Below are 19062 nucleotides of genomic sequence, written 5' to 3' on the forward strand. Positions count from 1 at the left end.
GAGTGTTTGATGTTCGATTTAGACGACGTTGCTCGATTGCTTTGGGGAATAGGATGTATGGGGTGTCTTTTATATATTGAGGATCCAAAATTTGTTGTTCGTTTGTTTCTTTCTTTTTGTATCAGAGAAATGTGTAGAAGGAAGTGATTGGTTGGTTTAGAAAGGCGAATGTTACTGTGGGAAATTAAACGAAATTAGGGTTATATATATTGAGATTTGAAGATAGTAGAATTTTTCTTAAATAGAATAATGCAGTCTTAATTTCGTCATGATTTACTAGGTTAAAGTTATTTATAATGTGTCATTGTTTGTTAGCAAACAATATTTTTTTGCATTTTGCTCTGACCTAAGAAAATCGTCCGAGAGCGGCGCGACACGCGCTCGAATCGATCGAACTCGAGTTTGTCGTGCAAATTCAACGGTTAATGAATCCGCGCGCCCACTTTCGGAATCAATCAAGTTCGCCTGACGGGGGCCGCGGCACGCTGTAAATTAACGGCCCGCGGAATTACACTGAAATTAAATGAAGATTAATTTTCGTTTGAAGCGCCGCCGACGCGATCGGCGCGCAATCGGCCGCGACTGTTTCGCGTTCCGCCGCTCGCGGTGATTCGTTTCGAAGAATTCCGTGTTATTTAACGAGAACGTCGACTTTCCAAATTGATCAGTATTCGATTAGTAGTGATTTACGAGGATCTATTGATTATTAATGCGAAGAAATTATGAGAGAGCGTTTAAAGTCGCGTTTTTTGAGAGTAGAACATTTCGTCTAAACTTTTCGTTTACTTGGAAAATTGTTGCTCATTCTATTTTACATTTTTGCTTAGTCTCTTTTTGTATTATAAGGATCATACTTTTGTAATAAAATATCATATACTTGTTTAGAGTCGTTAGTAACGAAATATAAAATATGTATCAAGGCCTGATATGTGACGAATTTAAGAAAATTACCTATATTTGACAAAGCATAACTTTTGCACTAACATAATCTCCGTGTTCCAGTAAAAAATGGTATTTTCTACATAGTTTTATTTAAATAACCGTGGAAACATCGCGTTCCTATATAGTCTAGTTTAAAAGTTATAATTTTTTAAAGATGACGCGTCACGAATCGGTTACAGACCCTCTCTCTCTTACACTTATTTATATTCAATTTTCTTCCTTTTATACAATAGTTAATAATATTTCAAACTTATAATCTACATAACCTACCGCATTTGTCCAGGTCAGTTTGGTAAAGATTATTTCAAAATATGAAAGGGTTAAAATGGAAGGTATTTTAAAATACATTTCTCGAAAATAATGAAAACGTGAAACAATGAACTGCTATCGACAAATGAAATCGAAATACAATACCGGAATTTAATTGGACAACAAATAATTTATTTAAAGAATAATTTAGTTAAACAATAAACACGTCCAACATAATTTAACACACGCGCCCAAGATAATTTTCTTACAAACAATACCACGCCCCCTCGCGCTCGACAAAGAGCGTGTCCCGTGCGTCCGGCCCGACAAAGGGTTAATCGCGTCTCGTCGCGAACAAATAAAATCGCACGGCGCCCAATTAATAATTATTCAATACCGTGCGTCGCGCTGTGCTCGCATTGTCGAAACTCGCCCCGGTACCCCGCGCGAACATGCAAAACAGCCAGCGAAATAAAAAGCGTCGCGCTCCCCCGGCCCGGGCAGAGTTTTAATCAATTTTATTAAACGCGTATCCCCGTTGATCGCGTAAATAAATCCGCCTCGCGTGCAGAATAAACAGCGCATATTTTTTTCCACCTTCCCCCCTCTTCCCTCTCCTCTCTCCCACCCTCCCCTCCTTGCCCCTCCGCGTTTAATGCGTCCAGTTTATTTATTTGCGCAATCAATTCTTTCGGCGTTTTAATAATCCAAACAGCCGGGCGAACTTTTTATAAATCGCATTTCATCATTGATCGCGCGCGCGCGCGCGCATGATACAATCCGTTCGTTTGCCCGAATAAACGTCGCGCCGGCTTTTGTTACATCGTTTAATAATTCAACCGTTACGTCGAATTCCGCGAACGATTTTCTATCTTTTTTTTTTCGTCGCGTTTAACCCTTTCCAGACGACGACTCTTTCGATGGAGTGAGCGAAACAGAACGAGGCGATTTTTGTCAAATGTGTCGAGTGTCTTGCTAGATATAAATTATTTTCATTTGTATATGATACAAATATATTTTATATACGACTACTAAAAAGATTATTGCAGAATTTTACACGCATCCCCTTGATTTCAACAGATTTCTCTTGTAAGCAATGAGGGTACGAATACTTATGGGACTGACTGTATATGCAATTGTGTACGATTATATAATTTACATACAATTACCTTAATTCGTACATAACACAAACATGATTTATATAGAATTATATTAGCGAAACGCTGTGGCGACCGAGAGTCGCCTCTCGCTCATAAAAGGGTTAAACGACGCCGAGATACGGTTCTTACGCCGATACAAAAATCGTGATCGATCGCGCGCGAGTTTGCTTCGTATGCGCGGATTATTAATAGAACAGCACGGTGTTCATTATCGCGCGCGATAAATCATACGTTCCTGTATTGAATCGCCATAATTAGGCATCATGTATGATAGCATTAGCTGATTAATGATAGCGAAATTGCCGCGTACTCGGCAAAGAATCGATCGAGCGCCGTTGAAGCATTGGTCGAACGTCGGTTGTATCGTTGTTGGAGTGTTATTTATTCTAACGAGGATGTGTTTATGTAAGTTGTTAATTTAAATTGTTAATTTGAGGTGTCAATTTAAGGTTTTAATTTGAATTGTTGATTTAAGTTATAGATTTGGGGTGTTGATTTAAGTTGTTAATTTAAGGTGTTGATTTGAGGTGTTAATTTAAGGTTTTAATTTAAATTGGTAATTTGAGGTGTTAATTTAAGTTATGAATTTATGTTATTAATTTGAATTCAGAGAAACGATAACTTGGGAAATTGCTTTGTTAACCCCTTGCGCTATATTAACAAGTCAGACTCGTGATAAAGATTCCACGCAAGACCTAGTAAATTAATCAATTATTAATTTCTTCTAAATCGAATTCAAATTGAATTGTTCTGTTTTTAAAGTCGAGAAACGAAAGTAAATAAAGGAAATACAAAATACAAAAATTATCTGGTCCTATTCAGGACAGTATTAAGGACAAATAAGTGCTAATAAACGTAGCGTGGAAACAGTCATGGTTCAAAGGCTTAAGGTCACTCTGTAAGGTGTCTTTTTCTTAGAATTATTTTACGGCTTTTTATATTATTATTCTAATTACTATTCTTATAGGTTCCTAAGTTGACGTTTGTAATAACTAGCCGCATTGTCTAAGAGCAATTCTGTATACTCTATTCTAAACAATTTTATTTAACCGAAAGGTCCAGTATAGTTCTCTTTCTATATCCTCGATCACGCGCTTCTTACGCAGTCGATTTATTATCGAATCGATCAATCTACAAACTTCCCTGAAACTTGCTCCATTCTCACACGCCATGCTCCATATCCCCGAAAATAGCACGCGTTCGAACCAATTAATTAATCCGTCCGGTAAAAGTTCGTTCCTCCGGCGAGCGTAAATTCTCGTTATTGGCGCGAAAGCGGCGTTGATCATGGCGTTCGGACGATGAAAAAAGAAGAAAGGAAACGGAACTGTTGAGGACTCGTTAGATGGATGATCGAGATCCTCTGAATATTTAACTTGGTGCCGACTAGTTCGAAGGGCCACTCACTGATATGGGACTAAATAAAAGGATAGCCAAACATAAAAACTAGAATGAACAGAAGTGGCCACTAGAATAGCCAGACATGATGACTAGAATGACCAGAAGTGACCACTAGGGTGACCAGACATGACCACTAGGATAGTCAGACATGACCACTAGGATAGTCAGACATGACCACTAGGATAGTCAGACATGACAACTATGATAGTCAAACAGGACTATTAGAATGACCAGAAGTAAACACTAGGATAGCTGGACATGACGACTAGGATGACCAGAAGTGACCACTACATTGGCCAGACATGACCTGGGAGACTAAATGATGGCACGACCTTCGTCATCCTGAAATCTATTTAATTTGATGTGGCACATGTTGGCTGCAGACCGGTCCGCTAAAGAAACTGCGATAGCCCTGAACGAATTGCTGAAAAACTCACGGATGGTCGACCATATCATAAAGTCATCTCTAAACCTCTTGCCTTAACAGAAACGAAATAGAATAAACTCGAACGAGCGGAAAAACACGCGTAGTACGCGCGAGTATTTACCCCGGGGTGTTTGCGCGGTGTATACCACGGGAGCAAGATGAAAATTACGGAACGTTATGCCCGCGTAACAAGGCGCATCGTTCTCTCGATCTGCACTTAGCTATTCCAGTGTCCGTTGCCACCCCTCCCGCTCTCCCCCGCGCGTTCAACGTTTACGAAGTTCCAGAGTTTCCGCGCCGCTCGAAGCAGCCGGAAGAGGAACGGTGTTCAGCCCTCTCGAGAGGGCTTAACCGGGGGCCAGAAGGAATTCCGCGTGCTCCGGGGCAACCATATTGTTATCACGCATCATCCCCCGCACCCGACTAACCCCTTCAGCCCCCACTTCTTCGTCTTCGTAGAATGAAACGGTGAAAACGCCCGCAGAAAAGCAGCAAACGGTTTTATTAGAATTTTTATTACGTCGCGCGCTAAATTCTCGAACGGGGCCGGTCGCCAGCGGGTTTCGCGATCCTCTCCCCCCCCCTTAATCCCTCGGGCCTAGTCTATGGGGGTGTACGACGTCGCGGCTTCAGGAATTTCAATTTTCTTGCAGCAAAACAGCGGAGAAGTTGCCGCGCCGAGAACAGCGGCCACGGAAATTGTTTCGCGCATTCCCGCGGTCGGATTTTAGCGCGTTGTCGGCGCGGTCGACTTTCGAAATCGCGCGTTGTTCGCTGTTGTTTCGAGCATCTTTTGATGGATTTTTGAGATTTGGTTGGCTCTAGGTGATAGGGATTGATTATTTGAAAAGCGTGAGTTTTAGATAGAATAGATAAATCTAGATTTAAATTAGATAAAATAGATATTTTCAATTATTGTAAAATAACATTGATTTACTATTTTATTTCTGTCTGTATCACTCTGTGATGTTCATGTGGAATTATTCATTTTTGGTGGAAAATAAAATAAGTAACTTAATAAAGTAACTTTCGACGCGTGATATTAAACAAATATAGGCGGTTAGGGTTGTCAAAATTGCTCTTAAAGGATTTCCAATGATTATTATACTATTAAATAACTGACCAAAAGAAACTCATCTTTGTTTCAACTTTGTAATTTATCCATTCATTTTAACTCTTTTAACCAAAATGTTTAAGAAAAATAGATAACATTGCTTATGATAATATCTTATCAGACAGTTAATAAAAAATTACCCATATTTCAGTTTTCTAAAAATCTCTTCAATCTTCTAATCTTCTTTGCTTTTCTATAACCAAAAAACCTAAAGAGAAGTCTACAACATGATGATGTACTTATTTTGATATATTACAAAGTGAGCCATATTTTTTTTATTATTATTTTAAAAAGCTACCAAGGTAGGCAAATGGGCGGAAAAGCTTGCGATCTAATTTACCTTGTAATTACCCCCAGAGATAAATTACAGGGTTGAAATTTTGCCCAGATGAGTAAATTACAACTTAATTACAATCTGAAAACGAATGATGTAGACAGTGATTTATGAAAATTGTAAAGGAACTCTGAAAATCAAATCTCCTTCTTGGAAGAAATTAATATAAATGTAGTTTTGTGTGTATAATATATTTATATATATTTTCTATAGTAGATTTATTATATATATTTTGTTGTCCTAGATGTATTATATATAAGTTTTATATTATATGTATATATTATATAACTTGCTATATTAGATATATTATGCAGATCTTGTTATATTATATATATTATATACATCTTATTATATCACATATATTATACATATCTCGCTATATTACACACACCATATAAATTTCATTACATTATTAACATATATCCTCCATTATCCACAATCCCCACCCTCCTCCCTCTAACATTATAATACACCCTCGAAAAAATCAAACCACTTGCCACCAAATATATCAGCAATCTCCTCACCAAATATTGAAATTACAAATAAACTAAATACACAAATATACACATACATGCAGGCATCCGTCTGAATTATTTCGAATTTTCGACGGAAGTCTCTTAACGCTCGTTCATTTGTCTCCTCCAGCAACGCTTATTTTTCCACGGAAAAGCTTAAAGCAAAACCGTCGAAGGTAAAGAGCGCTTCAACACGGCGTTGCAGTACGTTATCCTTTCTTCTCAACCGGTCCTCCTTGCCCAGGGATCTTCCCTCAAACGCGAGAAGATGAATAAATTTCGCGACGCGTCGAAAGAAACAGGCGGAAAAGAACCGGGGGAACACAAAAGCGTCTTTATCGCGCCGGCTGAGGCGAGAACGATGAATTCAAGAGATTTTCATCGAATATTTTATTTCATGGTAATCGCGTCCTCGAGCGCACTCGATTCCTTCAAAGTTACCGGGTGCCAGGAGGAGGAGGGTGCTCGGGCACGCGCGGGATGTTTCTGTTAATCGTCCGACAAAGGTGTCAAAGAAGTGTCCTCCTCTCCGTCTGTTGGAGCTTCGTTAACGCCAACGTCGTCGACGTCCCCCGGTTCGTTGCGAAATGTTACTCGAGGATACTTCATAGGGGATGATCAAGCCGCGGACTTTTATGCAGATCCGCGTATTGTTAGTCAGAATCAAGCGAAAGTGCCTTTGGGACGTTGTATGGGAATATCTATCGAATTTCATATTTGTTTCTCCACAATTTCTTTTAATTCTTATGTGAAATAATTAACTATTTTCAAAATAGAGTCGTGTATGATTCAAGAGCGCATATTTATTTTATAAAATATTTCTAAATTAATTTTTTTAAATTAGTTTACTCTGCTTTTATTTTTCAGCAGTTTTGATTTTCAGGAATCAATAAATTTAGGTTCCACTTTTGGAATAAGTTAAATTGGAAGCCATTTTTGGATTTATTCAATTTAGGTTCCATTTTTAAAATTAATTAATATAGGTTCCATTTTTGGAATTAATAAACTAAGGTTCCATTTTTGAAATCCATCAATATAGGTTCCATATTTTGGAATCAATGAATTTAGGTTTCATTTTTGGAATCAATGAAATTAGGTACCATTTTTTAAATCAATGAAATTAGGTACCATTTTTAAATATCATTTGTTAAATACCATTTTTGGAATAAATCAATTCCATTTATAAAATAGAAGAAAAGACCTGCACTTTGAATGTACTTCTAATTGCATCGAAGCATTTTTAAAAATTCATAAAATCTTCTCGCGATTGAAATAATTAACGAAATGAATTCAGCAGTAGAACCAATGATATTAATTAGCGGTATTGATCTGTGATTGCAGCAACAGCAGCAGCAGGCACAGCAACAGGCTCAACAGCAGCAGCAGCAACAGTCACAGCAGCAGCATCAGCAGCAACACGCGCAAGCCAATTCACCTGGGAGCGCGACTGTTGGTAAGAGCAGTCCATCGCCGGGTAACACGGCATCTCCTGGCACCGTTACCGCCACCAATAAGCCACAGCCCGACGCGAAACCGGTCGAGTGCAATCTCTGCCATCGAAAGTTCAAGAACATACCGGCATTGAATGGTCACATGCGACTCCATGGTGGTTACTTCAAAAAGGTAAGCTTTCCGCTGTACTTTCATATTCCACTGTACCTTTCATTAAATTGACACATCGCCGTACTTTCATTTCGTTGTTTTAATTTCATTCTGGTAAATTGAAATAAAATTCAAACTAGGATAATATCAGCAAACCAGAATTATAGTTCTGGTAAATTGAAATAAAATTAAAAGAAAGAAAATATCACACACCACAATTTTATTCTGATATATTAAAATAAAATTGCGATTTCTCGATATTTTACTAGTTTATATGGAATAATATATGATGTTGAGATATTGATGATATTGATGATATATGATATAATATTAATATGTAATGTAACGTTTGATGTATGATATAGCATATGATGTATCATGTAATATATGATATAGCATAAGATATGTGATATATTGTTTAATATATGGTATAGTATATGATATATGATATATCATTCTACATCTGATACAATGATAGCATACAATATTTGATATATCACTTAATATATGATATAGTATATAAGATTGAGATATATCACTTCATATGCGATATAGCATATAAGATTGAGATATATCACTTAATATGCGATATAGCATATAAGATTGAGATATTAGGATGTCCAAATTTATATAGATCTTTTTGTTATATTCATTTATATTTATATTATTTTTCTAGAATATATATTAGTGCGAAATTTAGTGAAAATAACGTTAAATTAATTTTGGAATATGAAATTATTATTGAGAAGTAATTCAATCCTGACTTGTGATAATGAAATATTAGATATGTGATACATCAGTCAATATATCATACAGTATATGATATGTCGTATATCACTTAATATATAATACAACATACAATATGTGATATATCATTTAATATATGATCAAGGATGCGATATGTGATATATCACTTAATATATGATATATCATTTCATATATCAATTTATATAGATCTTCTTTTTGTATTCATTGATATTTATATTATTTTTCAAAAATATATCTTAGTGCAAAATTCAGTGAAAACGATGTTAAATTCATTTTCGAAAATCATTATTGAGAAGTAATTCTAGTTTGTGGTACTGAGACATTAGACTATCTATATCTATGTTAATATATCTAAAATTGAGAATGCGCTTCGTGAGCCCAGCGTTAAGAGCCTCTCGGTCTTTCCGCTCACGGTTCCGCCGAAGCGGAAAAGTATGGGCGTGCTAGCTCCGAGCGGATCTCTTCCCGGGATCGTCGAGCGATTTCTCCTCCGCTTGTCCCCCATTTTTTCTCCGCTCATTCCCGCTCATATCGCGTCGCGCGCGAGACGATTATCGCGCGAAAATGCATGGTGCACCGTAACCGACCGAGGCTCGTCGCGAAATCGCCGGTTGATTACATTTCAGGCGGCCGCGCAGGGCTGACACCCGAGCGCCCGCCGGGTTAAGATTCCCGATGAAATCACGGCTTGATTACGCGACGAGAGAGAGAGAGAGAGAGAGCAGCCGCGCCGGCTCCTCGGATTGCGAATTCATATGGTAATGTCGCCGAACCCGTGAACGCCGCTAAACTTCGCGGAAATTCTTCTCGCGACTGCTCGAAGAGGTGTAAGCGGAGACCCGGGTTCTCTGTAATTTTCGTCTCGGCGTCCGTCGAATCGACGTAGAGAGTCACGCGACGGAAATCAACGGCACGCTGAATCGCTCAGGGTTGCATGATGGGTTGTACGGGCGCGAGTTATGGGGATGAAACGAAACGTGGATGATGCGGAGAGATGAGATTTGATTTGCTTGTTTCTGGATTGGAGAGGGAGAATTATGTGGGTGTGAAATGTGTCGAATTTCTAGGTGAATGTATAGAATTTACATTCTACCTATAAAAAATGCGAACCAAAAACCAAAAAGGAAATTTGGAGCTCTACAAACGATATTTTTGAATTCTTAAGTCTGCGAATGAACTTTCAACTCTACAAATAGAATTATTGCTCTACAAGGTGAGACTCTAGCTCTAGAAGAGTGTTTAACTCTACAAATGGATTGCGAACTCTATAGATAAACTTCAAGCTCTAATAATTGTATTTTAAACTCTATAAATGGATTTACTGCTAAAGAAATTGAGATTTCAGTTCTGCAAGTGCTCTTAGCTCCAAAAATTGAAATTTTCATTTATAAGAACTTCAAGCTCTGAATATTGAATTCTTTAGCTATACAAATTGAGGTTTTAGCTCTACAAGTATTCTTACCTATAAAAATTGAATTTTTTACTATGGAGATTGAACTTTTGCTCTACAAGAATTTTAAGCTCCACAAAATTGAACTCTTTGCTCTAAAAATCGTATTTTAAGTTTCCAAAGTTGTATATTTTGCTGTACAAGTATTTTAAGCTATATAAAATTGAACTTTTTGCTTTAAAAATTGTATTTTAATGTCTAAAAATTGTATTTTTTGTTATTGAAGTATTTTAAAACCCAAATATTTGAATTTTTTGCTCTACAAACAGAGCTTTTGGCTACACTAGTATTCTTAACTCTAAAAATTGAATTTTAAGCTCTGAAAATTGAATTTTTATCCCTATCACTATGCTTAGCTCTAAAAATTAAATTTTAAGCTCTAAAAATTGAACTTCTTCCTCTAAAATTGAATTCTATACTCTAAAAATGACGTCCCTATCTTAAAAATTACATTCTTATCTCCACAAACTGCATTCTACCTCTACAAATCGCATTCCAAGCTCGGGACGACTCAAATTGGGACGAGTAAATGAGTAAAGGCTCGCGCGCGTCGTGGAGAGAGTATCATCAGGGAGTATCAGAGTATAGAAGCAGGGGAAAGAGTAGGAGGAGAAGTAGGAGCAAGAGGAAGAGTGGGACCAGGAGGAAGAGTAGGAGCAAGAGGAGGAGTAGGACCAGGAGGAAGAGGAATAGGAACAGGAGGAAGAGTAGGACCAGAGGGAGGATGAGAACGAGGATGAGGAGTAGGGCCAGAAGAGGATGGGAACCAGGATGCGGAGTAGGACCAGGAGAGTATGAGAACCATGATGAGGAGTAGGAGGAAGAGTAGGACCAAGAGGAAAAGCAGGAGGAGGATGAGGAGTAGCAGGAAGAGTAGGACCAAGAGGAAAAGCAGGAGGAGGATGAGGAGCAGCAGGAAGAGTAGGACCAGGGGGAGGATGAGAACCAGGATGAGGAGTAGGAGGAGAGGAGCGGCGGGGCTCTAGGGGTGGATGAAAGAAAGGCAAGGCGATGATCGAATCCAAATGAACCCATTAACAAGCTCTTTGGTTCTACCGGATCCCCTGGCATTCCGTGGAGACGGGAAGCTTGTAGAAGCCGTGGAAGGGTAGCCGAGCGCGCGGGTGTGGCCGAAGTGAAGCCTAGAGGGGTGGCGAGAGACGGGAAAGAGCGGCGGGGTGCGCGCCGTGCAAACATTGTCTCGAGCTTTCTCCATTATGTAGATTGAATCTGGACTGGTTACGGACTAGGGATTTTCCGAGCGGAGCACACTCGTTCTCGGCGAGTTTTCATCGAGGGATTCGGCGTCGCGGCTCCCAGAGAATCGGCTCGGGGAATCCGCTCGCGAGCACGCAGCGGCCACGCATCCTCACCATGCATCCCGCCGTATCCAACGCGGCGCCGCGTCCATCGTTCCGTTCACGCGACTCTGTCCGGTTCCATTCATTCTGATCTGTGTGTACACATTCATATTCATGCTCGCGCCGGCCTAGGCCTTTATGGCGGCCGCATGCCTGTTCACGGACCGCGTGCATTAGAAGTCCCGCGAGTGTTCACCGGGGGGTCACGTGTAACGCCGACACACGCGTTCACGGTTCACGGAGGAACGGTGACCGGTCCATGCGCGGATTTCTAGCGAGTGAATACGCCATTTGGTGCGACGCTGCGCTGCACCGTTGCCGAAGGTGCGCCCGCCTGAACCCTTCTACCGGAATGCGAGAATTTCGGCCGCGATGGCGGCCGTGCGCGATGCCATTTAACCCTTTGCAGCCGGAGAGCCGTTTCAACTGGAAATCCAAAATATTTCTTCAGACTTACAACGTTTCCATTTTATATAACCTGGAGCATTTTATACATCGTAAAATTGAATTTCGTGACTAATGTAACACATAATAGCTCTTAACAATGTTTTAAATATTAGTAAATTTGATTATTTCAAAACGTGGCGTGATCATTTTTATAACAGATCTTTATAACAGATTAAGTAACAATTTAAATCACAGGTTAAATGACAGATGAAATAACAGATTAAATTACAAAATAAAGAACAAGTTAAATAACAAGTTAAACAACAGAATAAATAACACTTCAAATAACATCTAAAACAAATAAATAAATCACATAAACGAATAAATAAATAGGCAACGCTGCGAGGTAATTCTCGACGAGAAAAACGGTAAAATGGAGACGACGGCACAGCGAACGCGCGGAGATTAAGCGGTTTCAGCGGTTCGATTTCCGTTTGTTTTTTAAGTCGACATCTTGACGTAGTAAAAACGCAAAAACTAGGCACACGCGGGGATATACGCGAGCGCGCGGACGGTCGAAAGCTCCGATCCGCGAGGAATATGTCGGTGAAAATTGGCAGCTGCGTCTGAATCCCCCTGGTCGGAAATTGTTGCGCCGGACGAGAGAGAGAGAGAGAGAGAGAGCGGTTTAAGGTTTTGTCGGCTGACGTTACTCGGGAAAAGGGGATTAAGGGATTCGTCGACGTTTCAAGTAATACAAAAATGCTCGCCGGACTGGTTTCAACCGCGAGCGAAATTTTGTTAACGGCGGAAACGTTTGCTGAAAACGCGCTGGCCGCGCCCGGTCGCCCGCCAATGGAAACGATTAACGCTTAATCCCCGGATAAATAGAGCTGGAGTTCGTTCGCGTTTAGAAGATAAACGCTCCTCTCTGTCTCTCTCCCTCTCTCCCTCTCTCCCTCTCTCCCTCTCTCCTTCTCTCAATCTCTCTTTCTCTAGCTTTATTCCAATCTCTATCTTTTTCTCTCAATCTCTCTCTAAATCTCACTTTATATTTTTATTATATATTATATTATATAATAAACATTTAATGAAGGTAAATAAATACAGTAAAATAAAAATAATAGCACTGTGGATACAGGAATGTATTCTTCAATTGTCTTGTTAATATAGTGACATTTTACTAAACAATTTAAATATAAACGCGCAAGGAAGAAATTAGAGAAGACAGCAGGAAAGATATATTGCACATAAAAATTCTTATTATGCAAGATTGTTATTAAAAACTATTATTGTCGATAACATTCGTCGACTAGAGTAACGAATAATTTTAATAATAGTCATTTTTAAAACTAGCTTCGGAAATACAGCGTAAGAACTACAAATAAGAATACTGCAAAATGTAATAAATAGACAGGCAAGTTACTAAACTTTGAATAATAAATTATAATATTAAACAATGTTGGCATTTGTTTTCTCTATATAGAATCGAAGCAGTGGATCTTCCTGCATAATTCCGTGTATTTGGTTTATCATTTCATGCTTCCATTTCGTTATTATTAATGTTTATCGGAGACGCTACATTCTCCTTTTTTCGAATTCATGTAAAGAAACCCATTTAATGTAAAGAAACCCATTGAAAAGTTTCTTAAATATTATAATTTGTTATTCAAAGTTCTAGCAATTTCTTAAATTAAATAATCTTGAATTAAACAGATTTAAATATCAATTTGTCTTAAAAATATGATACATACGCTCCACCTCTATCAATTTACACTAATAATTAATAATACAATTGAATATAATATACTTTAAAACCCAAAACATGCGCAAAAGCCATTATTGCGACGGGTCGTTTAAAAGACAACACTCGCGTTCGCCACTGCAACCTTGCCATTACATCGTTTCTAAGAGATTAATAAATCAACAACAAATTAATTAACGCTCTTAGACAATAAATTAACGACACTCGCAATACTAGATCCGTTATCGATCAACACAGTATCCACTGCGCGAAGAAATTCAGCAATCGCGGAAATGGTTGGCAAAGGGGATGATGAGACGACGGGGTCGCGTGGTTCCGAATGAAAACGTTCGAGAGGGTTGGCAGAAAAAATTGCAGGTGCATTACCGTGGAAGGAAGTCGTCGAGAGTCCGGGGGCTGGAATCGACACGAATCGAATTGATGAGTCGTAGCCGGCGAGCGTTCCGCAATCAATTTCGCGCATTAACGGCCGCCGATCAATATTCATGAAGCGAACGCGGTACGCCACGTCAAAGACAGAGTTCAATTTCGTGAGAGGTGATATATATATATATAGATATACATACATTTATATATAACAATATACGTGTGCACACAAACGCGCGTACGCGTCACAAGACATCCGGCGATGTTGCTGACTGTACGAAGGACACAGAAACGAAGTGTTCAAGGTTCTAAGACGAGCAGATTTAAGATTTTATCCTCTTCTATATACAGTCAGTACCATAAGTATTCGTCCAGTGTAGATTTTGTCAAAAAATCGAATCTTAAAATAGCTTTTTTACTTTATATTAATTATTAATTATTATATTTATATTAATTACGGTCCTGTAGGCGCCAATAGATGTCAAGATCAAATTTCGCCCCCGTTTATTATTAAATTTGATTAATTATTGTATATTGTAAAAAAAGCTTGAAATTATCGTTCACTTCAAGTAATATTGGTTCAATGTAATAGAATTCAATATTTTATTTTAATATACTTCCTCAGAAATGGGTGTCTAACGAAAAACTACGGCCGTGCCAAAGTCTGCCGTAGCCAAAGGGTTAAATCCTCGTCTACTTCGTCCCTGGAAAGTCGAACCGACGACAGTAAATAACGCCGTAGTTCGAAACACGGAGCAAGGCGCGTGGCGAAGTAACAGATAGGAAATTGGGGAGCGCGCGATCACGATCGCCGATTACCACCCCGCCATTAAGGGCTGATCAAGATGACGGCGTCGTCGACGGCCGAGGCCCGTCCCGTGCTCACGGTACCGTGATGCATGGTTCCTCGAAGGGGGGATCCGCGAACGGGGACGAAGATATATACTCGTCCGACGCGGACGCGTGCTAATTACCGACGCGCGCCGTTCGAAGCCTGGGACAATTAACCCTTCGTTTCATCGGGACCACCAATCTGCAACGGATACCCGATCGCGGCGGTGTGTCCAGCGCGCGACGCGTTGCCGATTAACGAAATGGCCGGTGATGAACGGGACACAAGGCGCTGCGAGACTTCCGCGAGCTATGTTCGATGACGGGGGAATTAATCGGAGGGTGGATCGATGTACGAATCGAGCTTTGGGGTGGCAGATTGAATTTTTAGCTCTGCACGCGAATTTTTAACTTCTCGACTTGAGATTTTAATACTGTGAATGCAATTGAAGCTCTAGAAATTGATTTTAGATTTAGAAATGAATTTTTATCTTTATAAATGAGTCTTCAGCTTTGCAAATTAAATTTTGTGCTCTAGAAATGGATCAATCGGTCTGGAAATTCAATTTCTAGCTGTACAAATGAAATTTTAAGTCTAAAAATTAATTCTTAACTGTATAAATGAATTATTAACTCTAGAAATGAATTTTTGGCTCCAAGAATTATATTTCCAGCCCTAGAAATGATTATATCACTCTACAGATTAAATTTCTAGCTTTGCAAATGAATTTTTAACTGTACAAATGAACTCTTGGTCCTGCAAATCAAATTTTCAGTTTCATAAATGAATTTTGACTTTATTAAAGAATTTTTAGCTCTAAAAATGGAACTATTACCCTACAAGTTGAGTTTTCAGCTTTACAAGTATTTATAGCTCTAAAAATACAATTTCTTGCTCTACAAATTGAATTTTTCGTTTTACAAGTGTTCTAAACTCTAAAAATTCAATTTTTTGCTCTACAAATTGAATTCTTCGCTCTACAAGTATTTTAAACTCTAAAAATTGAACTTTTAGCTTTTAAAAATGAGTTGTTAGGTCCTAAAATCGACATTCTTAACTCTACAAATTGAATTCTCAGCTCTGCAAATTACATTTCAGTCTCCAAAAATTAAATTCGAAACCTTCCAGATTCATTCTCTAAATCTTTCACGTTACGAATAAATTTCTAGTTCCATACACGTAAAGTATCTTTAAACATAAATTTTTTTCGCTGTACACGTGTATTTTTTAGTTCCCAAACTTGAACGCGACCAAACGCAAACGAATTCGTGATTTTTTTTCCCCGGAGCTTGGGGTCGGGGCTTCTCGTCGCAAAAATTTCAACGCGGTTCCCTTTGACGTTGTCTGCAGCACCAAATTGTTTTCGGCCGAACGTGGAACAGTTTTTAACGTTCATTTTTGACCAGAGGTATATGTAGAATGTGCTTCAGATTTTGTTTTGCTGTGGAAACAATTCAGTGGGTTAGCATCGCAGTAAGCCATATATTTTTCATATTGCGAGGAACGGAGAACGTTGTTCTTCGCTAACTAATATTGGCATTCATTGTTTCTTAAATTTATTATAAAGACAATTTCAAGTTAAGATCATTTCGAGTTAAGTTTTAAACGTAGTTAATTTATTGGTTATTTCACTTTTTTTCAATTAATTTATCTGTCTACAAATTAAATATTTAGCTCTACAAATGAATTTCCAGCTCCATAAATGAATTTTGAACTTCAAAAATTATATTTTATGCTCTGTAAATGGATTTAATGCACTACAAATTGAGCTTTTAGCTCTACAAGTATTTGTAGCTCTAAAAATTCAATTGTTTGCTCTACAAATTGAATTTTTCACTCTGCAAGTATTTTAAACTTTGTAAATTGAATTTTTTGCTCTAGAAATTGAGTTTTTAGCTTTACAAGTATTCATAGCTCTAAAAATTCAATTTTTTTGCTCTAAAAATTACACTCTTAACTCTACAAAATTGAATTCTTAGCTCCACGAATTACATTTCAGTCTTCAAAAATTAAATTCGAACTCTTCCAGATTCATTTTCTTTCCTCTCTAACGTCTCCCTTTCTGTTTTTACTATCTCTCTTATCCTTTCTATCGTCTGTCTTTCTCTCTTTAGCGTCTCGTTTTCTCTCTTCAACACTGCTCTTCCTCCCTTCAACGTCTGTCTTTCTCTCTTTATCGTCTATCTATCTTTCTCTCTTTAACGTCCCTTTTTCTCTCTTCAACGTCGCTCTTCCTCTCTTTATCATCTCTCTTTCTATCTGTATCCTCTCTATCTCTTATCATCGTCTCTCTTTCTCTCTCATCGTCTCCACGGAAATGTCCGATCCTCGCCGTCCCGCGGCACTTCTCTTGGCGCACTTAGGCATGAGCTGCCATTCTAATTGATCTTCGAGTAACGAGACCCTGTACAATTAGAGCCAAGACAATTTGCGAATTCTAGACGAGGTCAAGTAGAGAGAATCCCTCTCTATTACGCAACGCGGCTTTGTTCGCAGTACCGAACCGAGTTTCCTGGCTCAACGAGATCTTTGAGATTCTGGGGATTCTCTGTTGTCCATCTTCTGCAGATTCCACTCGCCCTTCTGCCATTGGTCGACGCTGATCAAATAGACTTCTTGAAGAAACTTAAATCAATTTTTTGTTAGGCTTTTCTGATTATTGAAGAATATGAGCAAGATTTCTGGCTTTATTTTGGAGATTTGTTAGGTTTTTATTTTTGTATTAATGGGCAGTGGTATCATATATTAATATATGATATATTATATATTAATATATAATTTATATTTATTAATTTATATTTATTAATTTATATTTATTAGCTTATATTTATAGTCAATATTATATATAATTTCTGAAAGGGTGTCTACTTTTAATAAAAATAGTTTTATATTACAAACCTTTACAATTATCTCATTCATTAGGTCATTAAGTTTGCAATTCATACTTAATAATTTCATCATAAAATTCCAGCATTTCATATTTAATGATCTGATCAAATATTCGTAAGTTTTTGCGAACATTGTCAGACTATGGATTTTGAGCACTTATAATATAAATTATTAAATGAATCATTTAATAGAAAAGGCATTATGTACGTCTAATAATACTGCGATATTTAATTCTCCAATTTAACAAAATTAATGAAAGAAGAAATGCATTTTTATTGAATTCTTTGTGTTCTTCATAATTAAAATTCGTAATTTTCTTTTCCCAATTATAACTATCTTTACAATTGAAATATAATCTATAATAGCAATTTTAAGTTAATCTGTGTATCGTAAAATATGTCTGTATAATATTGACTTATTTTTTATATTTTTAATTGTGTTTGTAATTCCAGGATGCAGAGAACAAGAAGAGCGAGAAGAAGGAGGTTGTCGGGCCGCCATTACAGACCGCATCTGTCAGCGTGAGGGCGCTCATCGAGGAGAAAATAATACAGAAAAGAACGACTGGTAAGTTCTAACAATTCTTTAACACGCAATTAACCAGTTTATAATGTACACAGTGGTTTTATACTGTTATATTATTTTCATTTTATATTATTATATTATGCTATTACCATTTTATGTGGCCGGTGTATTCTGTGCTTATAAAATTGACTCGTGTCAAAAATTTTCTAAATCCCATCTTTATTACTATAAAAATTGTTTTAAAATATTACCAAATAATTCTAATGCAAGAATTATTAATGCAAAGGGTTAATTCGAAATATAATTAAATTCGCAATAGAACAGGAACGCTCGACGATAATTTCGAAAAGGGCAGACATTCTCCCTGTATAAATCTCATCTTTATTACTATAAAAATTGTTTCGAAACATCAAATAATTCTAATGCTGCCTCGGAATCACCGCTCGAAACAACAATTTTCTAAATCCCATTTTTATTACTACAAAAATGATTTCGAAATATTATCAAATAATTTTATTGCCGTCACTCGAGTTTAAAGGGTGAATTCGGAATATAATTAAATTCGTAATAGAACAGGAACGCTCGACGATAATTTCGAAAAGGGCGGACATTCTTCCTGTCGCGGAGCAGGGAATAAACGACACTGATACGACCGCGCGGCGACACGGAAATTCAAAGTGATATGAAGTATGAATATAATTTCGATGATTTATGTACTCGAGAACGTATCTCGATTCGGTTATCTCTCTCTCTCTCCTCCGCTTCACACCTCTTCGCCCTTCTCCACCGCCGGTATTCTTGTCCCTTTCTCTCTCGCGTGCACTTTCCTAGCTATAATCATAAGGAACGGACCGAGTTATATTAACTGTCAGGGCTGCGTGCACTTTAACGTAGATATGTTCAGCGGCCGGACGTGTGACATCTGCTTACGCAGAATCCACGTGACAGTGGTTACTTGCCCCGAAACGCTATTGT

At 38.0% G+C, this 19062-nt stretch overlaps 1 protein-coding gene across 1 annotated transcript in view; it reads left to right on the forward strand.

Annotated features, from left to right (window-relative positions):
• The window catches only part of LOC144470399 (uncharacterized), a 386375-nt gene that overhangs the window by 339768 nt on the left and 27545 nt on the right, over positions 1-19062 (forward strand). Inside the window, exons 8-9 of the mRNA XM_078181465.1 lie at positions 7484-7765; positions 18015-18129. Of these exons, the coding sequence (XP_078037591.1) occupies positions 7484-7765; positions 18015-18129 (397 nt within the window). The remainder of the gene's footprint in view (positions 1-7483; positions 7766-18014; positions 18130-19062) is intronic.

The sequence above is a fragment of the Augochlora pura genome, chromosome 1, assembly GCF_028453695.1.
Source record: "Augochlora pura isolate Apur16 chromosome 1, APUR_v2.2.1, whole genome shotgun sequence".
NCBI lineage: Eukaryota > Metazoa > Arthropoda > Insecta > Hymenoptera > Halictidae > Augochlora > Augochlora pura.